Here is a 26,861-nt window from a genome sequence, read left to right on the forward strand (position 1 = left end):
GCATATTGTTATGATGAGAAGCCTCCAACCATGGGAAATATTTGTCTTGAATCTACGCTCATGCTTCTTGCTCACCCATCTAGAAATAGGGTTTGCTTAGTTTTTTTATTAACCTGCCATATTAATTTGATGCATAAAGACATCTTTCTTATTTAGGCCCATTAGAATAGGTTCCTTCGCATAACTTAGAACACAAATACAAATACAAGAAAAAATGATATTTTGAAAACAATCTTTTATTTATAAGAAGTTTGTACAATAATATTAATCTAGCCGGCCATATGTAGCTCACAATTTGAGCTTTACCCAAAGGTAATCCACCAAAGCCACCCATCCACTAGTATAGGGCCTTTCTGAGAATACTCTCCTAAGATTGTAAGGGGCATACTTATTCTTAGCATGCTTGGGATTATTATTAGAACGCCCCCTGCCCCCCCCCCCCCCCCCCCCCCCCCCCCCCCTTGATGAGTGTCCCGAGGAGGAGGATTCCAATTGTCATCACGCTTCATTGTTCTCTTGACTCCTGGATTATCCTTGGTATCCACGAGTGGCTAAATTGTATCTCTATTCATTTTTCACTCCACAAACTAGTTCACTATATTTTAGAGCTTGTTCATATAAAATCCATGACATAGGCAAAATGCTTGCTATAAAATTTGAGCATCAAGCTCACTCTTATATAAATTGTCTTAGAGCTTGTTCATACAAACTAGTTCACTATATTTTAGAGCTTTTTCATATAAAATCCATGACATAGGCAAAATGCTTGCTATAAAATTTGAGCATCAAGCTCACTCTTATATAAATTGTCTTAGAGGTGCTAAGCTCCATCATTTTGCTTAACTCTCTACTTCACAAGCCAAGCTAATAATGGAGCTTCCATCGTAGCCAAAGCTTAAGGTGAGACAGTGTGTATAAGGGAGAGTGAGGAGCTAGAAAGAAGCCATCTACTCCATTCTTTGCGTCTATCTTGTTCTCTTCAACCATCACCATATGGGAAGCTGGGAGGCAGACATAGCCTCACCGTGAGAGAAATAGATAGTGAGCATGAGGTAAAAGAAGAGGAATAAAGAAAGTGAGGGACTAAGAGCAAGAAGTTGCTTCTACATCCTTGCATGTGTTGTTCCTCTTGCTTCTCTTCTCATCGTGGCAACTATGGAGATGAATGCAAATTGGATTAAAGACATGGCTTGGGAGCACCAAGCATCACTTGAATCATGAAGACATTCAAAGCTTCTTTCAATGGATTGGACTATGACAAATGTAAATTTTGGTAAGTTTATTACATCTTTGAGCCTTGTTCTTTTAAGTGTAAGAAGCATAGTTGGTTCAAAGTTAAGAGTAGAAGTTGGCTAAAGGTAACTAGAGCTATGTAGAGAACTAAAGCTCTTAAAAAAATAAGAGTTTTACACAACTGTCCTTCGTTGAGTTCATAGAGCACAACATTTATCTATAGCTGCCACTTGTACGTGAGTATGTGCATATGCACAAGTATCATCTCTATTCTCGTAAATCTCACTTACCTTGGTCAAACTAGTTACTAGTAATGTAATACAGAATGTATGTTAACCATTTACAATAGAAAGTTAACATTTGCTAGAAGAATGCATGTTAATTTTGTTAGATTCATCTAAAAGTTGATCTAATTTATATAAGGTTTTGTTTATAGCATAAAATGCCCCTAAATTTAGCCTTTACAATTTAATTGCTGTCGTTATATATCCCCACTATAGCTGCTTTCCCACAACACTTAATGTAGGCAAGCCCTTATGGTTACATGACCTTGTGAAAGGAATAGCATAAATCCACCACCACAAGGTTGAAGACTTATTCTTCCTCCCCGAAGTTTCTTCTTAAATATCCCTAAAATAACTGCATTCAGCACACTTCATGTTGTGATTACATCGCCTCGTGAGAGGAGAATTACAAGTCTACCACCACAAGGTGGTAGAGTTTCTCTCTCTCTCTCTCTCTCTCAACGGTGCTTCTTGCTGCTGGAGCCTTGTTGATCTTGAAATTGTCTGCTACAAACCCTTTTTCCAGCCAGCACTGCCAGAGCACCATGGTAGAGTTACATCACGAATTCCTCAAGATGATCGAGTGTATATATACATACGTGCATTACAATAACTGTGTATGATGAGCCAGCTATTTTAAACTTGCTGGCCCTTTACCATTGGCACTAGGGCTGGACAGACCCAAAGATCTGCATTTACGACCCTGCCCCTAAAGCCGAGCTAGTTTCGATGGAGCTCTATGATGAGCAAGCAAGAAATTGACCAGGGAACTGTACAAACGCAATGGTTAAGGGGGGCAATGAGATAGGCGAGGAGCTGTCCACGACATTGGGAACTAGTCCTGGTATGTCACCAGCTTTTGTGATGCTTAAACTTGCACCATTAAGATTGACAGCTTGGCTATGTATGCTTCCTCCTGCTGCTGATAAATGGTACTCTAGCCTTGTGCTTTGGGGACTCTCCATCCTCCAGTATGATTTTATTGCCCTGAAAATTTCTGGACTCCACAAAGCGGACTTCAAAGTCGCTGCGTCTGAAGAGACTGGTGATGGTTGTATGGAGGCTGTGACATGATATGTTGTTTGATTACTGAAATTGAGAAGCACCAAAGTGATCCCGTCCTGCCAATGGCACAGTTAGCAACTCGAGTAGTTGCCTGCACCCTTCTGAATGCTTTTCAAAAATAGAGGTGCATGCTAGTTCACAGCCACTGTTTGACATTATGCTTTGTTTCTCAGGTGAAATGTCAAACCTTAAGACTTTGTAAATAAAGTTCTGAGCAAGTGGTGATGGAGGCTAACAGACACTACTCTTTATTTATTTTCCATGTCTTTTTTTGGGTGATGGATTGGGGTGTAAGTGCACATGAGGACCTTCATCTCTAGTCAGGACTTTGTGGGTATGCCCCTGACCTATATGAACACAACACAGGGGCATGGCCTCCATATAGGTCCTTTTGAACACAGCACAGGCATGCCTGTAACGCCCTGATTAGGGAGGAGGGTCCTCACAAATAGTGAACCCACTGGTCTATTTACACCTCTTATGACACATGCACAAAATACATACCATATTCTTGGAGCAGTGTCCATAAGTGCGTAGAGATAATGCACCAGAGGACACACTGGATACTTGCACGGCTAGAACCTTTTGACCCATTAGACGATGCCAAAGTAGTGCACTGGTACAGAACTAGAAAGCTTTAGATATTTTACATAACATTACGAGAATAAAGGTAGTAACACATGTCAAGACAGTAAACAGCAAACCTGTAATAATCAGGATTTGGCTCAAAAGTGGTAGTGTTCAGTAACCCATAATTTCCTCCGATTAAAGATTGTCTGCAGTAGCATTTCGTGCCAAAGCGAGCTGCCATTCCTAACTGATCAACATACCTGAGCAAAATCTTTGTAGTGAAGACACAGCCCAAACATGGGAAAGTTAAAAGTTCACAGGGGGTCTCATTTTAATTTCTAAAATATAATCAACTTGTCTTCTTTTCAAGATTGCCTGTCACTGGTGTACTGGCAGGTATGATAGTATCAACTGTCTTAACCCTTGCAATTTCTAAATCACCTAGGTCATACTCATGGGAAGAAATGAACTTCATGCTAATCAGAAAACAAACTCTTGTCGTTGAAAGACTCCAAAGATCCACACAAGGAGTCTCACAAAAAATGTTAGCTGGTGTTATTGTCATCAAAGGTTGAGTAAATTGCATACATGTTTGGTTTCTGAATTGGTCAAAGACTCCACATAAGCACTTGAAGCAGTCAAGGTTTTCCATAAAAGATATTCCCCAAGATAGTATGTATGACAACCCATGCATCAGAAGAAAAGCTCAAACAGAGGCATGAGCAAGTATGCAGAAGTAGATGAAGAGAATGATATTTCTGATTGCCAAAGCTAGAAGTTATCCAGATGCAGCCTCCAGCTAACTGGATGGTAAACAATTGACTGCATTGCATATCTAGTTCAGACTTTGGATTGAACCTCATGCTGTATGCTTTGCCTGTTATCATGCTTGATCACTCGAGCCAAAATTACAGACTAAAAATGCTGGAAAGCTCCCATAAAGTGAATGTATTAGAATATAAGAGCCAATCAAGTGTAAAATGACAACCACCGAAATTGCATGTGAGCTTACCAGAAGCTAGAAACAAATGCATCTGTAACAAGATGCTGACCACTATTGTAAGCACCCCCTGCTTCTCCAACCCAGGAACTTGCCTTGCTTCCTGATTCACTTAGAATGTCTTGTAGGGTTAGGAAATGAGCTTCCTCCTTATCAAGGTATGAAGGATTAAGTATTTTAGTCACCAAATTTGGATCCACACCTGACAAGAAATAAATTAATTTCATGAAACAAAGACACAACATGCAAGTGTATCAAAGAGATTAATTTGACAAAGTTTTCTACCTGCTCCCAAATTGTAAATATGATGGGATACAATATCTGGACCGTTAGCTCCTGCTTCCTGTAAGAAATCTTTAAACCATTGTTCATCCAGAAACCCATCTGGTGCAATTACTAAGGGACGATATGATTGCTTTTTATAAATCTGTTCAATGATCCTCCGAAGCTCTTTTACATCAGCTGCATATTGTACCGCTGATATGCTTGTCCCAACACCACTCCCAGACAATTCATTACCTTCAACATACAAAAGTCTCAATTCGTGCATTAGATACAAGGTCAAAATAGAAAGGAAACTGCATCAACTTACAAACTCACTTCCGTTATACTCTGTGTTTGTGTGTGTGTGCACACCTGCCGACCTTCCTCTCTCCATCCCTCCATCCCACTCCTCTCTTTCCCTCTCCCCTCCCTCTCTTTCCCCTGCCCCCCTTAAAAGTGTGAACATATTACCTTTCCACTCACATAATCTGACAAATGTAAATTCTATCCCATTAAGCCCAGGTACAAAAATCTGAAGAGAAAAACATGTGTGTCTTGTCTTAGATGGATGAAGCCACAACCGCATATCCTGCTTCAGAGAGGGAGCCACCAATGCACCTCATGCCTGACTCTCAGGAACATCCATTGCCGAGTTAGGGGAACTGACTTGATGCTCATAAACCTTTCCATCTCATGCCTAACTCTTAGGAACATCCATCCTGGTGTTAGGGTACTAACTTAATCTTAAAAACTGACATGGCAAAACCAGCATGGAAAAATGAAAGGCATTGCAAGTACTCCCAAAACTGATAATGTTCTTTAGCCACACTTTAAGCATAAACCATTCCCAAACAAAGAACATTCACAACAGCAAACCTTCCCCTACCATGATGTATAATCATTGAAAGCTAGAAAGAAGAGAGGATAACCAACATCACCCCACAGGTATGATACATGTCCATTACAATAGACTCTAGATAAGCCGTGCCTGCCATTTTGTGTTGTTTAATAGCAGGAAATACATCTCAGTTACCAGCAAAATTATTATACTACATCCTATATTCTTTCAGTTTGGAGCAGACTCCCTGGACATTCCACTGCACAACCTTCATAATCACATTCCAAACTAATTGCCTCCATGAGATCAGCCTTCTGCAAAGCCAGCCATAGTTTTCCAAGGAGGATAATCATTCAGCAGAACTCGATTGACCTTTAGCAAAAACATTCGATTGACCAATCTTACTCATCTCAATTTCTCGAGCACAATTTAGCCCAAATTGATAAAGTGTGAAATTCTCAAATTGTCATTTATTTTATGTTTGAATTGCTTGCTGTAAATTAGTGTTATTTATGGTTTCACCACCCTTTTGTAGATAGAAAGGCTAGTTTCATGGTTCCATTGCCAGGATACAACTCTCTCAAGCATGTGGGCATGTGGCACCTGATTGCAAGTTAGGATAGCAAAACAATTCGCTAAAATTGTTCTCAATTGTGGCAAAATTCAGCATGTCTTCTTCAAGAAGTGAAGAAACACATTATGTTGATGCCTTTAAAAAATACAATGAAAATAATGCAATGCGTAATCTTGGAATGGGTGTTCAACATGGACAGCAAGCTATATATGCTTGTTTTAGTCACGAAGTTGGAACTTATAATGCAATGATGATGTTGAAAATCAGTAAGACGAAGAAAGATTATGATGTTCAATTTAAGGCCCGGTTGATTGCAGCTGTGGATACTTTGTCAAGGCTCACAAAGGACCCATGTTTTGCTGACTTTATGCAGTCACCAAGAAGGGGTAGCAAGGGTAAAGGAAAACACCCTCTAATGCTTCAAGATAGAATGTCTCACCAAAGGTGGAGGTGGCACCGCCTCAAAATGCACCTAGTGCATGAAATGAGCACATTAAATGTTTGCTTTGGGACAAGGGCAGAAAATGCAAGTGAAGCTTGCTAATGCATTCACTATGCCTTTTGGGACAGCAAGGTATGTCTCAAAATGTGGGACAACCAGGACACTTAGGAGGTGGATTTGTATTTCGTGCTATGGCTTAGAATGCAAAATCCCATGTATAGCCACATTCAAATGGTCCTTGATAAGCAAACAGGAACGTTTGGCAATGCATTTGATGCTTCTAGCATGTTTTATCCACAGCAGATTGGGCTTGAACAACTAAATGCAAATGTGCAATGCTGGTTAGGTTGACAGTGCAACAGATGTACCATTTTTGTAGCAATCTGACAGTTATGAGGATATGTGTGATCATAAGGGTAAAACCTAGAACCTAGTGTGGGTTTTGGAGCAAGTAAAGTTAAGAAGTAAAGTTTCTATGCATTACTTGGTGAAGTTTTAGGATTGGTTTATGTATGGATGCAAATGTATGAAGGGTGACTTGCTAGATCATCCTTAGTCATATATTTTACCTTGATGTGTTTCAATTGGAACCGACCTTGGATCATGCTCATTCAAGTTCAAAAGCACATGGAAGTTCCAAAGTAATGCATAATGCTCAAGGGGGAGGTTGCATCTCCACTCCCTAGTGATGGACAACTCGATTATGTAGTTGATCTCTGATGTAGTTTGTTTGCATCCAAGGTATTGTATGCTGACAATATTTCTATTTCTATTCAATGTACTAGTCACCGTGGTTTGGTATGCAAATGGGTATAGTTTTTACCATTGCTTTGAAACTATATATTTGAGAGCCATGCATGGGATACATGACATGTGATATATGTTTGTAGGTGATGCAAGAGAAGTACATTTTTATGAGTTACATATGATGTGCTTTCAATGCACATTTGCATGGGTTATAACTTGGTTAAGTGGCTGGAATTTCAGTAGTGAGATAACCTATGCAGTCCAATGCTAAGTTACCACTGGCATCACTTTGATCTTGCTCATCTAGAGCCCCAATCTTGTGGTGTATTTAAAAAAAGGGGGCATCCTTGGTTGTCTCTGCAAATGGGTCTCTTCAAACCCACTCCCCAAGGTCCCATTGTAGACTCTGAAGAGGCCTCTTATATATCAATATCTCTAGCCATCCCTCATGTATCTCTTAGGGTTTGGGTCTACATATCAGGTCTTGTCAGAATGAGCTACAACCCTAATCCTATATCGAGAGCCTCATGGGATTTAAGCCCAAAGTGTTGCTGACTAGGAATCATTGGTCTCAAGTCTGAAAAGAAACCAGCAAGGTTTGAAGTTTGCATTGTTGTGTTGGGATGTGTGCATGCATGTATCAGTGTCCTATGAAGGTTGTGGATGCAAACTCAGTTAATGGACAGTGTTTTCGTGGGATCTAGAGGTCTACAGTAGGGCTAATTTGCATACAAATAGAGACAATCAATTTGGGCTTCCTTGGTTATCAAATCAAGGTGCAAATTGGATTTAAGGGTTTCTAGTTTCATATGCAACAGCAAGTGGCTCAATTGGCTCAGTCAATAGAGGAAGTGGAGACTCGGTATTAATAAGAAATTTCATGGAGCATTTATTGGTGTGGCGTGGTCATACAGGACACGGTGAACAATTGATCTCCTATAGTGGCTAGTTCGGAACACTACATTATATATTTCATTGTACTGGACATTCATGATCCAAGAGAGGGCCTTAGCATTGTGTATATAATGTGCATCAGGCCTTTATATTGGCTTGTAGTAGTGGCACTTTAGTGGCTAACCTTAGTCTTCTAGCGTAGCATCCCATTTTCTCACACTTACACGTGTGTGTCTCTTCCCCATATGTATTTGGCCATTAATCACATTGCTAGAGAGAGAGAGAGCAAGCTGCTGTAGCTCAATTGGTTAAGTTGAACACATGGTGACTAGATGGTCTTGAGTTCAATTCCGATTGCTGCACGGTCATTTAGTAAACAAATAAAAAAGGAGATTTGAACTGGTTTAGTGGATTGATAAAACAAGTAGCTTACCACTAGGGTAGCCACTTGATTTGTGGGGGGGGGATTGTTGAGCTAAAATATGCATCACTTGCTAATTAGCCTCTTAAACAACCCGAAAAATGCTCTTTTAATGAAGAAACCCTAAAATGGGGAGCAGTTTAAGAAAGTTAAAATGGGGAGGGATTCTAAATTGTTGAGAATCCAAAACTTTCTATAAATAGACATGCTGCCCTCCATTCAGTCCCAATCTCATTTTTGCAGGTTTCAGGTAATCTAGCTTCGATGTCCACACCCTGTTCGCGGAGGAGATCTTAATTGAGGCTGCCCAACATTGTCTCCATCCATCCAACACTTGTTTCCAATCTCCATCGCACAATCTACCTTAATTTCTACTACATTTGCTGATCAACCACATTGTCTACAGCTAGCGACCTGCTGGACTAGTGTGTTTATGATCTGTGGCTACTATACGGACTGCTGTATCATCATACCTGTGTTTTTATTGCCGTCAGCCTACCATATCATCATATCTGCATTTTATTGGCGTCGGCCTCCACGTCATCATCAACCTTTTGCATTTGCAGTTTTCTCTCTCCTCTATCTATTTGACATTGATCCAACATCACCCTTGCTGCATTTGCTACTGTCAAACATCTTAGAGGCTACCTTGCTACGATTCGAGATTTGTTAGGAGTACGACACACCTCACTTTGTCTTGGTTCTTAAGATATGAGAGTACTTGTATCTTGATCCCATGGGGGTTTTGGGGCTCTGAGGAGTACACTCTACACTTTAGCTATGAAGTATTTGGCTGCATATTTTTATCCATAATTGACAGCATGGCACGTCATGGGTATAATCATTAGAGCAACATCCTTGGTGTCCTCACTTAGGAGGATAAACTTGATGGCACAAACTCGTTGTTGTGGAGTTTTATGGTCCGCAACCTTCTTGGGGCAAAGGACCTGTGGGACTATGTCACAGGTGATTTGTAGCGACCAAGAGGTTTTGCATCTTAGATACCTCAGCATAACACTCGAGGACAAGTTGTTGTTGTTGTTGTTGCCCCTCCTTCCCCTCCTACTGAGGATAAGAGGGAGTGGGACTCGAAGGATGCACAAGCACTTTCTTTAATTGCTTTATTTGTGAAAAGGGCAATTATTCCACACATTCGATCTTGTAGGACCTCAAAATCAGCTTGGGATGTACTTGAGCACATTTTTGCAAAATGCAATGAGGCTAGGATATCCTATCTCTATAGAGAGCTAGACAATGTGAATATGGATGAGGGTGATAGCATGGCAGATCACCTTACTTACATATAGGATTTGCATGAGCAGTTGCTCAATGTTGATGAGGTCATTTAGGATGCTAAATTGGTAAACATCACACTGAACTCTCTTCTTGCGTCATATTTTAGTTTCCATATCTCGTTGATGTTGTCTTTGAGGGGGGAGCACCAAGCCCTTACATTTATGGAGTTGGAAGGCCTCTTGTTGCTGCAAGAGGAAAAGACTTGGAAGAATGTTGCATTGCATTCAGGTAATGTGGCTTTGTTTTCCAAGTACAAAGGCAAAGCAAAAATCAAGCAAAATGTAAAAAATCAACAAAAGGGTGATGCTGGATAGCCATCAAATAAGGTTGTCCAAGACACATAAAGGTCTAAAAAAATGGGAAAAATGTCATTATTGCAAAAAGCCCCGTCAGTATATTGATGAATGCATAAAGAGATTGGCCAAAGACAAGAAGGACTCTGGCTATCTAGGAGACATCAATCAACAAATCTACTAATGGTGATGCTTCAGCCAACTTTATGGAGGAGGACTACACATTTCTCACATGCAGTTATGATTCTTTGATGGCTGATTCAACATTTAATACTGCTGAAATGTAGCACACATGGTATTTGATAATGAGGCATCAAAGCATATCATTTCCAAGAAGTTTTTGTTTCTCTCTTTACATTTAGTCCCTGCCGCAAAGCGTGTCACATGTGCGAACAACAGTATTTATGATGTATGTGGCATTGGTACTCTCACTATTACTGATGCAAATGGTTCTAATTTCATGCTTCTAGATGTCTCATGTGTACCTGGTATTACAAAGAGCTTATTGTCTGTCTCTGCTTTTAATAAGCATGGCTTTTAGGTCATCTTTGAGGATGACAAATGTATTGTCAAAGATAGAGAGATGGATTATGCACTTAAGCTATTTGGTACCGTATATAAGGGTTTCTTTTTTTTGGATATTTATGATAGACTCATGATACTCTCACAGTTACTACTCTTTCATCCACAATGCAAAATGCGGAGCTATGACATGCTTGCTATGGACATATGAGTTTTAGGAGTTTGATGACCCTTTAGAGATGTCATATAGTAGATGCATTGCCTCTAGTGGAGACTCCACCTCCTCATGCATGCAAGGGATGTATTTTGGGCAAAATGTACATGTTTGCCTTTAAAAAGGATGGTGCAATGTGTGCTGTCCAATAAATGCAACTTATTTACTTTGATATTTATGGTCCCATGAGGACATGTGGACTTCGGGGTCATCTTTACTTTGTCACTTTTATTGATGACTACTCTCGGTATACATGGGTGTATGGGCTAAAGGTAAAATTTGATGTATTCATGCATTAAACATCTTGTTGCAAAGCTTGAGGCTGAAATTAGCTTGAAGATGCAAACACTTTACACAGATAGAGGGCTTATCTCCTAGATGAGCCAAATTCATAGGTACAGTTTTGTCCTAATGTGACCTTGGAGAAGCAAAGGGAATATATGTCACATGCTTTTGAGACATAATTGCTTGATCATGGTATTACACATTAAGCCATTGTTAGAATGACCCCTAAGCAAAATGGTGTTCTGAAAGGAAGAATTAGACTCTTATGGGAATAACTCATTGTATGTTGAAAAGCAAGGGGCTGCCTCATAAATTTTGGCTAGAAGGCCTTTAGTGTGCAAATCATATGTTAAATCATGCATCCACTAAGGCATTGAAGATGATCATACCATTCAAAGCTTGGCATGGTAAGAAACCCAAAGTTGACTAGTTTCAAGTGTTTCTTTGCATAGACTATGCACATGTTCCAAAAGAGCTTTGTGGAAAGCTTGATGACAAGGTTGTAAAATGCATATTTATTGGCTATGGTTTGTAGAGCAAGGGCTATTGCTTATATGATCCATGCACGAAGAACGTTTTTGGGAGTAGGGATGTCATATTTGTTGAAAGTGTTACATTTTCACGTGATCAGTTTCAAATGCCAGCCACCCATGACATTGGTAATGTCTTTGAGACTCTTTTGCTACTTTCTTTGAAGTCTCTGTCTACTATAAATGGAAAGATAGACATAATATAGTAAGTTGTTGTTGCACCATATGCTTCCAAACAACAAGGTTTTAATGATGGTTTGCCACATGCAATGGAAGATGCAGTACAACATGAAAGAGCTGCTGTAAATGTAGCTAAATCAGTCTTGAGATGGCTATTATATACTCTCCAAGAGAGTAAAACGGATGCTCCCTTACCTTAGCATACTCGAAGGGCTACTAGGCATGCACACATGATGTAAGGGAGGCACCTTTGGTTGATTTTACAAAAGTAGATGATTGTGATGAGTATGTATTTATGAGCTCATTGTTGGATGATAACGAGTCTATTTGAACAAAGCTCAGCAAGATATACATCAAGATGAGTTAGACTCTATGGCCACTAAACCTACATGGAATCTTGTGGATTCACCGCCTATAAGAAAGCCATTGGCACAAAATGGGTTTTTAAACTCAAACGCAAGGTTGATGGCATTATTGACAGATACAAAGCATGGTTGGTAGCAAAAGGCTATATGCAAAAGAAGGGCATAGATCATGAGGAAACTTTTGCTCTTGTATCCCGTATAAGTACAATGAGATGTGTAATTGCTATGGTTGCAAATTATGACTAGAAAGCATATCAATTGGACATTAAGACAACATATTTGAATGGGGATTTGCATGAGGATATTTATGTATCACAACTTTCAAGATTTTTTGGTTAAGGGAAAAGAGCACATGGTAAAGCTCTTTATGGTCTCAAATAGGCTCCTTGTGCATGGTATCTTGAAATTGATGCTTATTTGGCCAATAAAGAGTTCAAAAACAGTCCAATTGCTCCCACTCTATACATTATGAATGAAGGGGAAAACTTGCTAATTATAATTCTTTATGTAGATAACATGTTGCTCAGTAGACCTACAAAGAAAAAATTGCAGATTTTAAGGGTGAATTAAAACGTGCATTTGCTATGTTAGTTACGAGTTGCCTACACTATAATTTGGGGATTCAGTTAATCCAAAATCAGCATGGCATCATTATGTCACAATCACAATATGTGGATAACCTGTTACACTGGTTTAATATGCAAGATTGCAAACCTATGTGCACTCCTATGTAACCAAGCTTAAAGCTGTCTATGCATGATGATGAAGAGGTATCTAATGTTGCAATTTACAGCCAGGTTGTTTGTTGTCTTATTTATCTTTACAACACATGCCCTGACATTTAGTATGCAGTATCTTAGGTGAGCAGGTACATGCATAGCCCGCGGACCATACATTAACAAGCTATTAAGCAGATCTTCAAATATTTGCAAGGTACTCAATCACATGTATTATTATTTTTTAGAGGGAAGATTTGAATTTACAAGCTTACAGTGACTCAAATTGGGTTGGTGATACAGACACTAGGCAATGTACTAGGAAACAGTCTTTCTTTCTGGGCTGCTCATACATTTCATGGCTAAGCAAGAAACAACCTATAGTAGCCACCTTGTCTTGTGAGGCTAAGTATACGGTAGCATTTACGACAATGGTGAACTGTGTATGGTTGCATAGATTATTGGTTGATCTACACTTACCAATGGAGAGTCTTACATCTATTCATTTCTAATAGTCAAAGTGCTATTGCAATGGCGAGAAATCCTTTGTTTCGTGCACATCAAACACATTGAGGTGCATTACCATTATGTTAGAGAGAGATGCTATAAAAGAGAAATCAGCTTGATGTATGTACCCACACAAAAAAATATTGCAGACTTTCATCAAGGCACTACCACGCAAGAAGTTTGAGGCTTTTCAAAAGTCCTTAAACTTATTATCCTTTGGTGATTGATCATCCTTGTACTTCATCACATTGGCACTGCAAGGGGGTGTCAGAATTTGTCAATTTTGGGTAGTGCCTATGTGATTCGTGTGGCATGGACACTTCAATGTGTGTACCTAGTGTCTTCGCATTTAAAAGTAGTGACACTTGGAACTAGAGTTAGTTAGCTTAACTCTAGTCAGTTGATGGATGCTAATTAGGTCAACCCTTGACCCAACTTAGATTATACCTTCATTCTATCTTTTCAGTTCAGCAAGTACACTCTACTCTCTTACTTCAACTCACTCATTTTCATTGTCTTGTTTCTCTCTTCTCTATAGCTAATTCTAATTTCTCACACGTTTGAGCAGTGACATCATCCATAGCCTGTGCGAACATCAACAACCTATCACACCATGGATCTCTCTCTCTCTCTCTCTCTCTCTCTCTCTCTCTCTCTCTCTCTCTCCGTGTCTCTCTTTAGGATGCATTCAATTTTGTAGACATAGAGATTTTTAGATGTTAGCCTTATACTAGAATGCATCTTTCTTTCACTTTCGTGATGAGATGACATTGGGCAGAGATGTATTTTGGTTTTGTCTCATAGGCCACATTGGCCTTTTGTAGATGTTAATATTTCTTTTTTTCTTTCTCTCTCTATGTAATGAGTGATTGTACTGATTACAAAAAAAAGTAAAATATATCAAAATTACAAAGTGCAAGTTGACTCAGGCCATCATGTATAAACCAAATACAACAAATTTAACAAGTACATCAAGACAATAATGCAAAAGGCACCTTGGGACTAGACAGATACAAAGGATCAAGAGTTTTGATAGGATTTAGCCACATGGGAATCGGCCTTAGCTACCAATGTCTCTAGTGCACCATCTTCGAAGAAATCCCCCAACACCGCAAAGGAATTGGGTATGTGATGTTCACTTAGTAAGAAAGAAGGCACATCGAGTGGACGGAAAGAAGAACTGAAATATCTACAATCCCATGGAGTGATGATTCTACTGTCAGAGTGCAGCGGTGCGGAAGCGTAGGACTGAGAGAGAGAGAACGCAGAGAGAGAAGAGAGAGAAAGAGACAGTGGACAATGAAGATCTGCTGTATAAAGAATGCTGAATACAAAGATATGCAGATATATACACGGGCACAGTGCGCTGGACTGCGTGTCTCCACCTCGACGATGCAACCTGCTGTCCACCTCGAAGTCCGCTGCAGTCTGCACTGTCTGCTGTCTGAAATCTGTGAACAAAGACAGAATCTGCGCGTCACCGGTCTGTAATCTGCGAGCAGAGAAGTGTGTCAGACTGCTGAAACTGCCAGGTATAAATAGCCGAGAAACGGGGCAAAAGAGGGCGCAAACAGGACAGGTCGGCTGCATTAAATGCAACCGACTGGGCTGCAGGCAGTCGGACTGCCACGTGGCAGTCCGACTGCACAGTCCGACTGTGCAGACTGCCTGCCTGCCTGGCTATGATCTCTAACACCCCCTCTCAGAGCCTGTGCAGGGCAGAAGCCTGAGGGATCTGGAATGTCTCCGAAGTAGAGCCTGAGGAAGGGCCTTCGTAAACAAATCCGCAAGATTGTCCTCCGTCTTGCAATACTCCACAGTGATGGTCTCATCCAGAAGCTTTTCTCGGATGAAGTGGTACTGGATCTCGATGTGCTTTGTCCGGGCATGAAAAACAGGGTTCCTTGCCAAGGCAATGCAACTCTCATTGTCACATTGCAGCAATGTAGGACGAGTCTGGGGGCACCCAAGCTCCTCCAATAATCTCCGAAGCCACACAACCTCGCATGTGGTGGAAGACGCGGCCCGATACTCCGCCTCAGTAGACGAAAGGGCTACCGTGGGCTGCTTCTTGCTACTCCATGAAATAACACCTGCACCCAAAGTAAAACAGTAACCTGTAGTAGACCGCCTGTGGTCCACATCACCGGCCCAATCCGAGTCGCTCCAACCTGCAAGCATAAGATCTGACCCATCTGTCCCTGCGGGGTAATGAATCCCTAAATCAGACGTCCCCCTCAGATACCGAAGTATCCTCTGAGCAGCCTGCCAATGCACCGTCTTAGGTTCACTCATGAACCCTGCCAAGAGCCCAACAGCAAAACATAGATCAACCCTCGTGTTGAGAAGCCAAATCAAGGACCCAATCAACTGTCGATAGCGGGACGCATCCACCAAAGGAGAAGCTGAATGAGAAGTGGCCTTCCAGTTCGGATCCATAGGAGTAGAGAGGGCCCGACAATCTTCCATCGCAAAAGACACCAAGAGCTCTTGTACATATCTCTGTTGAGAGATAAAGATCCCCCTCTGAGACTGATAAATCTCATGGCCCAAAAAGAAATGGAGTAGACCCAAATCCGTCATCTCGAACGTCCGATGTAAAGCTGACTTCGTCTCCTGGACCTACTGTGCAGCATCACCTGTGACAATCAAATCATCAACATATAATACAAACAGCACACAACCATCCCCGGAAGTGTGAACATACAGCTGCGGATCGGCCTTGGACCGCCGATATCCCAACTGAGATTGGAGGAACGAATCAATCTTCTCGTTCCATGCACGCGGAGCCTGCTTGAGGCCATACAAGGCCTTCTTCAACCTGTAGACTTTCCCATCTGAAGAACCAAAGCCAGGAGGTTGCTCAACATAGATCTCCTCCTTCAAATCACCATTCAGGAAGGCCGACTTCACATCCAACTGATAAACAGGCCATCTCCTATGGCCAGCCAAAGCAAGAACGGCTCTAATGGTCGCCATACGAGCTGTGGGGGCAAAAGTGTCATGACAGTCAATCCCTGGGCGCTGTGCAAAACCTTTAGCAACAAGGCGAGCCTTGTGCTTATCCAAAGTACCATCGCTTAGGTATTTGGTCTTGAAGACCCACTTGACTCCAATCACCTTCTTCTTCGGGGGGCGTGGCACGAGTGACCAAGTGCCATTCCTCTCAATAGCCTCCAACTCGGCTTCCATAGCTTTCTTCCATGGTGCGGACTGTAAAGCCTCCTTCACGGAGGTGGGCTCTCGATCCTGCATAACACGGGTCATCAAACAATAGTTGGAGCAAACAAGCTCCGAAGAATGTGCCTGGTGCCTCCGTGACCGCCGCGGACCATCCTGCGGTCCCCACTCCTCAGGAACCCCCTCGATCCCTGAATCACGGAGTGTGTCACGGGCCCAGCGAGGAGGAGGCCGAACCTCCCCTCGACGTTCTCCATCAGCAGAAGACTCTGGAATATCCACCGGTGGTAACTCCTCAGAGGTGTCCGGTGGAACAGTAGACTCTGTGTCAGAAACAGAATCATAATCAAAAGGCACGGGCTCCAGTGGAACTGTAGAAGGAGCCCAACTCTCCCCTGGATCTCCAAGAACGGGATGCTCATCACCCGTTAAAGTAGCCGGAACCTCCACAAACCGCACATCACGGCTAGTGTACACATCCCGCTTGACGGGATCACACAGTCGGTAGCCTTGGGACTGGGAGCTGTAGCCAACAAATACCTGTTTTCGGGAAGCTGCTTCAAATTTATCACGGTGAGCCTTGGGAATGTGAACATAGGCATCACACCCAAAGACCCGAAAGTAAGAAACATCTGGCTTCGTCCCAAAATAAGCCTCAAATGGGGTCATCCCTTCCACGGCCGAAGTAGGGGATCGATTAAGGATGTGGACTGCAGTAGCCACAGCCTCGGCCCACAGAACCTGAGGGGTCTGTCGGTGCTCCATCATGGTGCGTGCCATCTCGATCACACTGTGGTTCTTCCGTTCAAGAATACCATTTTCTTGAGGAGTATTGGTATTGGCAAACTCCTGGTGAATTCCTCTATCTGCACAAAACCGAGCAAACTCATTAGACACAAATTCACCTCCCTTGTCGGATCGCAAGGTCTTCAACTTCCGGCCCGATCGGTTCTCCTCAAAGAGAAGCCAATCCTTGAAGTGCGAGAAAGCTTCTGACTTTAATGCCAAAAATTAGGCCCATGTCATCCTGCTATAGTCATCCACGATCAGCATGAAGTACGAGCTCCCACGCAGGGACTCATTCCTCATAGGGCCACATAGATCCGTAGATACTAGCTCCATCGGTGAAGTAGACCGCCGCGAAGCTGTGTGGGGAATGACATCCCTATGCTGCTTCCCCCGTATGCAGGAGACACATGGCTGCTGGCTCACCACTATATCCGGCAACCCTCAGACAAGCTGTCCACGTGACGCCCTCCGAAGATAGTCATAGTTCAGGTGACCAAACCGAGCATGCCATAACTCTGACTGTGACTGTGAGGTAAGAAGAAGAGTAGAGAGGGCAGTGGAAGACTTCAGTTTGTAAATGCCATTCTCCTCATATCCGGATGAGAGAACCTTCCTCGATCCACGATCAAGGACTCGCACCGTAGAACTGTCAAACTCCACCAAAAGACCAAGGGAGCAAATCTTATGAACTGAAAGGAGATGGTACCCTAATCCTGGTACATGCAAAACCTCTAAGGTATGGGTACCACCTCGTCCATCCGGAATAAGCTGCATCTTACCCCGACCTTCAATAGAAACTGAAGAGCTGTCTCCAATGAGAATCTGCCCACGCGAGGGTCGCAGCTGGGCAACACCATCTGATGAAGGAGTCATGTGCCGTGAGGCACCACTATCAACAATCCACTCTCGAGCCTGGGGAGCCGTCATCGCAGCATCAGAAGCATTCGGTGAAGCGTCCTCAATGACAGCTAGATGAAGAAATGCAGCTGATGAGGGTGCAGCCACCGCTCCAGAATCCTTGGTGTCCTTCGTGTCTTTGTCAGGGCAATTCTTCTTCCAATGGCCAGTCTTTCCACAAATATGACATGTGGAGTCTTTGTCCTTGTCCTTGTCCTTGTCCTTCTTGGACTTGTTATCCCCCTTCTTCTTCTTTTGGTCCTTCCCCTTCTTCTGAGAGGCTTGACCTGTCAGCGCCTCCGACTTGGAAGCATTCTGTCCCTTTAACTGTTCCTCTTGGTCCAAGACCATAGGAACCAACTCTTCCCACCGAAGAGTAGATTCTCGCCCCGAAGCAATAAGGGCAGAGTAAAATGTACCGAATCGTGGCGGCAACTGGGACAATAGTGTGATCGCCATGTCTTCGGAGGAAATCGGCTTCCCCGCATTCTGAACCTGCATCTGAAGCTGCCTTAGCTTGTTAATGTGCTCCCGGAGCGAAGAAGACTTATTTACGGACAAGGTCCGCATCTGTACCTCCAAAGAAACCCTCTTCATTAGGGTCATCCGATTGTACATCTGATCAAGCTCCAGCCATATCTCTCGAGCCACCGTCAAGTGCTCGATGTGAGCGATCACGGCTGTAGTGCATGATAGAAAGAGAAAGGATCGAATCCTGGCATTCAGTTTGTCCCAATGAGACTGGGCCTTGGCCAACTCCGCACGAGCATCGGAAGAGAGTTTGGACTCATCTCTTACCGAGGGCTGGTCAATCTCCTCCTGTACCAACTCCGCCAAATCATAGGACTCAAGGATGGCCAACATCATGACGCGCCAAATGCGTTAGTTGTCGCCGTCGAGCTTCTGATTTGTAGGAAGAGCCGGTAAGACAGGCACCTTCCGGTCCATAATCGCCTGGAACTCCAAGTCCATCTCTGTAGACATCTTCACCTGCAATGCCTTCACAAACGCAAAAGCAACCCCTCTGACTGGGAAAACGTAGCCTGCTAAGGCTCTTCCGCGTCCTGAAGCTTCTTCATCCGCCGGAGGCGATGAAAAAACAAAACCTGCACTTGTAGGCTGAAAACTCAAACATCCTTCGCGTCAAACAGCAGTAAACAGCAGCAAATCCACCACCTGTACTCCTTTCCTGTGCGCCCACACTCGTTTCAGCCTTGTTCCAAGGCGCAGCCCTCCTGTCTGCCCTTAAACGCAAAAACGCAAATTTGTGTCGCGATGGAAACTCCTCTTCAGGTTGATTCTGCACTCAGTCAGCCCTCAAACACTGCTCTGATACCATGTCAGAGTGCAGTGGTGCGGAAGCGTAGGACTGAGAGAGAGAGAACGCAAAGAGAGAAGAGAGAGAAAGAGACAGTGGACAATGAAGATCTGCTATATAAAGAATGTTGAATACAAAGATATGCAGATATATACACGGGCGCAGTGCGCTGGACTGCGTGTCTCCACCTCGACAATGCAACCTGCTGTCCACCTCGAAGTCCGCTGCAGTCTGCACTGTCTGCTGTCTGAAATCTGTGAACAGAGACAGAATCTGCGCGTCACCGGTTTGTAATCTGCGAGCAGAGAAGTGTGTCAGACTGCTGAAACTGCCAGGTATAAATAGCCGAGAAACGGGGCAAAAGAGGGCGCCAGAAATAGGGCGCAAACAGGACAGGTCGGCTGCATTAAATGCAGCCGACTGGGCTGCAGGTCGACTGCCACGTGGCAATCCGACTGCACAGTCCGACTGTGCAGACTGCCTGCCTGCCTGGCTATGATCTCTAACATCTACCAGCAACATTAAAAGGTAGCTGAGCTAAACAGTTGTGGGTATACAGCGATAATTGAGATGATTGCTGATGTTGCTAGTGCTCTTGGGGGGGTTGCGGATTATTGACAATAGTAGGGACTCAATGTCAAGATTGTGGAGAGAAGGAAGGAGTCTCACTTGTAGCTTTCTTGCTTGCACAATGAGGGAATACACACAAGGGTGGAGGCTGAAAATAGTTTTCCTCTTCTTAGTTGTGTAAGCCAAAAAGAACTCTAGTACATAGAAATAGAAGAACCCTATATATGGGTCTCAAACCAAACTCAACTAACTAAGGTGGCATACTAGCTGAGCCACGAACTAGAGTAGATAAGGATAGCTGTCATCTAGCTATTATTCATGGGCGGTGTACCAACCGCATCTGCAACAACTGACAAGTCGGTGACATAAATGCACAACGGTCACCCTGGCATATCACGAGTGGAGCTCAATATCTCAACACTCCCCCTCGAGCTCAATCCCAATTCCTGCACACCAAGCAGGTCTCTGAACTTGCGCAGCTTCTTTGCGCCCAATGCCTTCGTGAATATGTCAGCTACTTGATTCTCTGTGCTGACATAAACTAGATCAATAAGACCTAGTAAAACCCTCTCCTGCACATAGTGATAATGCACCTCAATGTGCTTTGTTCTAGCATGATAGACTGGGTTATTTGCCAAGTGTATACTACTCATGTTTTCACAATAAATGACAACTGGCCCATCTGTAGGCTGATGCATATCATAAAGTAGCTTATGCAACCAAGCTACCTCACATGCAGCCATTGTTGCACCCCTGTACTCAGCCTCTGTGCTCGACAAGGCAACTGTAGGCTGTTTCTTGCTGCTCCAAGTGACTGCAGCACTCCCAAAAGAGAACACATATCCACTGGTAGATCGTCTATCAGAAATACTACCAGCCCAATCAGCATCAGTATATCCATGCAATTGTATCTGAACCCCAGTCTCATAAAATAGTCCATACTGCAATGTGGACTTCACATATCTGAGTATGCGTCTAGCCGCATCCAAATGTGGTTTCCTTGGAGCCTGCATAAACTGACTTACCAATCCAACAGCATAGCTCAAATCTGGCCTGGTAATAGTCATATAAATCAAACTTCCTACTATGCATCTGTACATAGTAGGGTCTTTGAGAAGCTCACCTGCATCTGCGCTCAACTTTACATTCTGCTCCAAAGGAACTGAAATAGGCTTACAGCCTGTCATCCCATATTTGGACAGCATATCCAATCCATACTGCCTCTGCAAGAGCCATATCCCACTTGGTGATCTAATCACCTCAATGCCCAAGAAATAACGCAGCTCTCCCAAATCCTTTATCTCAAACTTTTGCTTCAATAGTATTTTCACATGAAGGATATCTTCATCACTATCACCTGTGATAATCAAATCATCAACATAAATGACAAGCAACATAATACCTTTCTCTGTTTTTCTCATATAAAGTGAGAAATCTGCCTTGGAAAACTGATAGCCAATAGTGACAAGATACTGTCCTATCTTGTCAGACCATGCTCTAGGTGCTTGCTTTAAGCATACAAGGCTTTCTTCAACCTGCAAACAAACTCAGGATGAACAGCATGCACATAACCTGGTGGCTGCTCCATATAGACCTCTTCTTGGAAATCACCATGCAAGAAGGCATTCTTTATTGCTGCAGTGGAAGTCCTGTTCATTATGTAGACTGCTGTAGCAACTGTCTCAGCCCAATAAAAATTTGACAGGCCTTTTTCATTGAGCATGCCACGAGATACCTCTCCAATATGCCTATTTTTCCTTTCTGCAATTCCATTTTGTTGTGGGGTATGACTGCATGAATATTGCTACTTTATGCCATGCTCCTGCAGGAACCTTGCAAACTCATTTGAGAGGTACTCTCCTCCTCCATCTGACCTTAGGCATTTTATTTGCAGGCCTGTTTCTTTTTCAACCATAGCTTTAAGAGTTTTGAAATGCCCAAAAATTTCACTTTTCTTTTTCATAAAATACACCCAAACTTTTCTGCTATAGTCATCAATAAAAGTGACAAAATAATGACAATCTCCAAGAGATGCAGCTTTAGTAGTCCACACATCAGAGTGGATTAATTCCAATGGCTTCTTACTCTCTTGAACATGTCTAGGAAATGGTTTCCTTGCCTGTTTTCCAAACTGACAGGCTTCACATACCTTATGCATTTCTGCAACCTTGAATTTAGGCAATCCTGCAACAATATTTTGGGCCTGCATTGATTTAAGTCGCTGTACATTAACATGACCAATGCGTTTATGCCAGATATCAATATCTGCAACTACACCGGTCTCATGTACAAACATTGTTGCACTCAATTCAGGCATGTCTGCATCCAATGTAAACATTTTGCCCTTCTTCTTTCCTTTTGCTATCAAGCGACCTTTATTTTTCATATCCTCAACAAAGCATCCATGAGGATTAAATCTGACCTGCAAGCCCTGCTCAACTATTTGACCAACAGAAACCAGATTTTTGGTGATATTCGAGACATAAAATACATCTGACAGGTATTTCTTTTTCCCATCCTGTATAGACAAATGAATTTTTCCAATCTGCACAATAGGATGTGCAGTATCATCACCAGTCTCCACAAATCCTGGTTTTTCCATTTTTCTTGCATCCTGCATCCATTAAGCATGACCTATCATGTGGTTTGATTCACCTGAGTCAACATACCACACTTCGTTGCTTTCTTTTGCACTTGTCACAGAATTGTTCATGTGCTGCACCATAAACAAATGCTCATTTCTGTCATCACCCTGTCTACTAGAAGATGCATAATTTCCTTGTTGCAATTTCCCATTCATGATGTCATTCTGCTTTTTATAGCAGTCTTTAGCCATATGACCCATTTTACCACAGTAGTAGCATTCAACATTGTTGTTTACATTTTGGTCTCTTTGCCATCCACCACGACCTCTTTGGCTCCCCCTGCCTCTAGAGTTACCATGTTCTCCTCCATGGGATTGGTTTTCTTGAGTCTGCTGCATATTCTGATTTCTACCACGGCCTCCAGATTGGCCTCCTCTACCTCTGCCTCTACCTCTTCTAGCATTTGAGTAGAAGATAGTTTCTTTTGAAGTTCCTCCTGAAGAAGATGCACCACCATTTCTCTGCTCCTCAGAAATTAGAAGAGCAATCAACTCCTCAAAATCAGGAAATCTTTCACGAACTAAAATGGATGTCCGAAACTGTGCATAATCCTTTCCTAGACCATTCAAGGTCACACAAACTAAATCATCATCTTCCATTGGCGACCCAATGGAAGCAAGTGCATCTGCAATCTTCTTCATCTTCATGTGGTAGTCATTGATGCTCATACTTTCTTTTTGCACATTATGCAACTCTTGCTTGAGCTGCATTTTCCTGGCTTGCGTATTTGTGCTATACATTTTTGACAAAGTATCCCATGCCTCCTTTGGCGTATTTGCATCCTGAATATGCACAATCATAGAGTCTGAAATACTGATAGACAGCCAGCATATAACTTTCATGGCTCTCTCATGCCATGCTTTAAATGCCTGCATTTGCTGTTGATTGGGAACATCAGGAAAAACTGGTTCTTATTCATTTCTTGCAATAAATTCCCAATATCCTTTTCCCATAAGGAAATTCGTCATTCTAAACTTCCATGCTTGGAAGTTGTTCTTGTCAAGCTTTTCAGTTACAATCTGTGAAAGAGAATCAGATGCCATTACAGAACACTGAAAAAAATTCTGTCACTGCAAAAAACACAGCTTCATCCTCACAAGGGCAAATTTGCAAAACTGGCGAAAATGGTATTTGACCACACAGTCACTTCCTAGTGACGATTTTGCATAAACAAGAAACAAGGATGATTCTGTAACTCCCAATGTCTCTGCACACAAGCATACGATGCAATTTCTGTGGTAACTTTTCACCGACCTGTAGAACAGTGGTCGCACAGCATAAAACAGGGCATTTTCCTGAGTGCGTGCAGAAAACTTCCACCTCCAAAACAGGCCCCAAAATGGCCTCAAATCAAAAAAACCGCGAAGGGCATCTCAATCTGAGACAATGTACTCTTGCACTTTCCGGCTGTGCTACCTGCAGAGACTTGCTCCCAAAACAGAAAAATGAAAGCAACACTGGTTCTCTTACCAGAACACCGCGAACTTGGCCTGCTTTCTTGAGCTCCTTACCACGAACAAGGCTCTGATACCATGTCAAGATTGTGGAGAGAAGGAAGGAGTCTCACTTGTAGCTTTCTTGCTTGCACAATGGGGGAATACACACAAGGATGGAGGCTGAAAACAGTTTTCCTCTTCTTAGTTGTGTAAGCAAAAAAGAACTCTAGTACATAGAAATAGAAGAACCCTATATATGGGTCTCAAACCAAACTCAACTAACTAAGGTGGCATACTAGCTGAGCCACGAACTAGAGTAGATAAGGATAGCTGTCATCTAGCTACTATTCATGGGCGGTATACCAACCGCATCTGCAACTGACAAGTCGGTGACATAAATGCACAACGGTCACCCTAGCATATCACGAGTGGAGCTTGATATCTCAAAACTCAAGTGCTAGACACATCCAAGGATTTGTCTCAATGACATGAATAAGCGTGGAGAGGATCCTACGAAGGAGGAGGATTAGGAGATGCTATATGAACAGTGTCTCTTTTGCTTTTCCTTTATTGAGTCGGAGGCTTCCGTCCATCCCTGGGCTTTCAAGTCTACAAGAGTGGATTGCTTATGGTAGAGTGGCGGAAAGGCATGTTTTGATCCCTATCCATGGGCTTATCCACCAAGACACCCTTGTGATCTACACATTCACCCATGAAATGAACTAGTTGACCCAAAGGAGAAATAGTGGCTAGCAAAAGTACCCGACTTGAGACAGAACTAAAAAGGCCACATGCTCATACAATTGAGGCACAACCGGTTGGGTCGCTTTCTGGTAATATCCCACAAACATGCGCAATCTGTTTGTGTTGGCTGTCTTCAAACTGGGGGTACCAAGACATGGCCTTTGGCACCCATTGCATCCTTGAGAAGGGCCCAACAGACAGCCAAGCAATTCTTCACTTCCACCCATACTAGACATTGTTACTTAAGTAAATCTTGGAATTTTGACAGTGGATGCCATGAGACAATATGCAACAATTGTTTCTCAAAGAATAGGGGCTACTTTTGGAGAAAGAAATTGTGGGCCGAAGGTAAGAGAAGGACGACCTCATAAAATCCATGCGGACTAGTGAAGACCTCCTCCACACTGTTGGTTTGAGGAATACAGGTCAGCCAATGGTGGATCCTAGAAAGCACAGGAATCCAAACCATGAAGAAGAGAATGGCACCGCACTCATAAAAGTGTAATGAAGGAGACCTAGGTGAGAGTGAGAGAAGGAAGAAGACTGCAAAGAAGAGAGATAAAAAGAGACAATAGGAGAGGGAAAGACTAGTAGAAGAAAGAGAAAGACAAGAAGAGAGAGAAAGAGAGAAGGGAAGCCATTGAAACTGAAAGGAAGGGGACGAGTTAGTTCTTGATAATTCGTGGATGCCTTAGACTAGGTCTCTTCCACCTTTCATACCCTAGTTAATGTGACTGGGTATTTACCCATGGTTCGTATGCGATCTCACTCTTTACAAAAAGGCTCAAAAGGAGTGAAGCATCACTTGGATTGGCACTTCTGTATCCAAAACCTCCTCCTCCTCCTCCATGAAGGCAAGGATAGCTCGATGATTATACTCAACATGTTCTTCCAAGAGGAAGTTCACGAACTCGAGGAATTGTTCCCGGTTTGATAACTGCAAATCCTATGAAGCAGAAACCACCTGAGCATATGAGCGAGGCAAAGATCACCCAAGTCAGGGCCTCGAGAGCAACAATAAACTCATCATGAAGATGCTTGCTGCCTTTGACAGATGGCCAACACCAAGGTGGGGTGAAGCCATCTCGTTGGTTCAGGTTAGCATGTCTTCTTCTTTGGCTACATCTTCTTCCAATTCCATGTTTGGACTCAGGGCTACAAGCAATAGGTCTGTAGCAGCCTGACGCAGGCCCCCACTGAAAGAGCAGGCCTGTCAGTTCATTCTCTGTCCATCTTTCACAGGCTGCACAGAAGAATCAGCACCCAGACAAAGGCAGGACGGCCTGCACAACAGGCAGAGTTACAGGGCGGCGCCCCACATAGGCAGGAGGACAGGTAGCCTCCACAGATGTGCAGGGAGGCGGCTGTCTGTGCAGACAGGGCAGACTCGCAGGGCAGCTTCCAAATATCCAGACGAACAGGGCACGAGCAGTCTGCAGGCGTGGGACAGGCAATCCCACAGGCTGCAAACCCTAGGCATCCCCCCCTCTTCGCAGGGTGCACAGGTTGCAGGGTAGGCGCAGGACACAGGTTGTAGGACAAGGCGGTGCTCTGTGTGTGTGTGTGTGTGACACGTGCACGTGAGCACATGCACATCAATAGGAGTTCTTACATACAAGCCACCTTAGAACACACTACACACACGTGCCACACCCACACCCAGTTACCCACGTCCAGATTCCTAGCATTAACATTAACAGTATCTATAATGCTACTTCTGATTTGCTACAATTAATTTTAGTCATTAGATAAAGAAAAAACTAAATTCTATCATACTTCAGGAACTTGTGATGATGTGGCGTTTCCCCGTTCCCCCCTCTCAAAAACTGCCGTTCTTTATCCATTTTCCATTTGTTTCCATTTCCCAGTTTCCATAACTATGACCTGATGGCTAGGCAGAGCCTCCAGAGTCCAAACTCCCACCTACTACACATGATCCAGCCTTGATGATTCATGATGAAGATTGTATCAAGCATCTCCACCTCATAAAGTAGGTGACAGCCCTTAGTGAGTGACTACCACCAAAAAGCCCCCTACCACAA

General features: G+C 43.0%; 1 protein-coding gene across 3 annotated transcripts in view; it reads right to left on the reverse strand.

Annotated features, from left to right (window-relative positions):
* Positions 1-1,618: 1,618 nt before the first annotated feature.
* Positions 1,619-26,861, reverse strand: part of LOC148031216 (heparanase-like protein 3) — a 42,065-nt gene continuing 16,822 nt past the window's right edge. Inside the window, exons 5-9 of one of the 3 annotated variants that reach the window (XM_087684749.1) lie at positions 4,438-4,671; positions 4,165-4,354; positions 3,287-3,412; positions 3,087-3,198; positions 1,619-2,049 (exon numbers count right to left, since the gene is read on the reverse strand). In XM_087684749.1, coding sequence (XP_087540875.1) covers positions 1,924-2,049; positions 3,087-3,198; positions 3,287-3,412; positions 4,165-4,354; positions 4,438-4,671 — 788 coding nt within the window. In that variant the 3' untranslated portion in view covers positions 1,619-1,923. Of the gene's footprint in view, positions 2,639-3,086; positions 3,199-3,286; positions 3,413-4,164; positions 4,355-4,437; positions 4,672-26,861 lie in introns of all 3 variants that reach the window. The other 2 variants (XM_087684748.1, XM_087684750.1) reach the window with 2 other exon arrangements.

This window comes from Lygodium microphyllum, chromosome 9, assembly GCF_053477565.2.
Source record: "Lygodium microphyllum isolate KBCC chromosome 9, Lygodium_microphyllum_v1.1.10, whole genome shotgun sequence".
In the NCBI taxonomy this organism is placed as follows: Eukaryota; Viridiplantae; Streptophyta; class Polypodiopsida; order Schizaeales; family Lygodiaceae; genus Lygodium; species Lygodium microphyllum.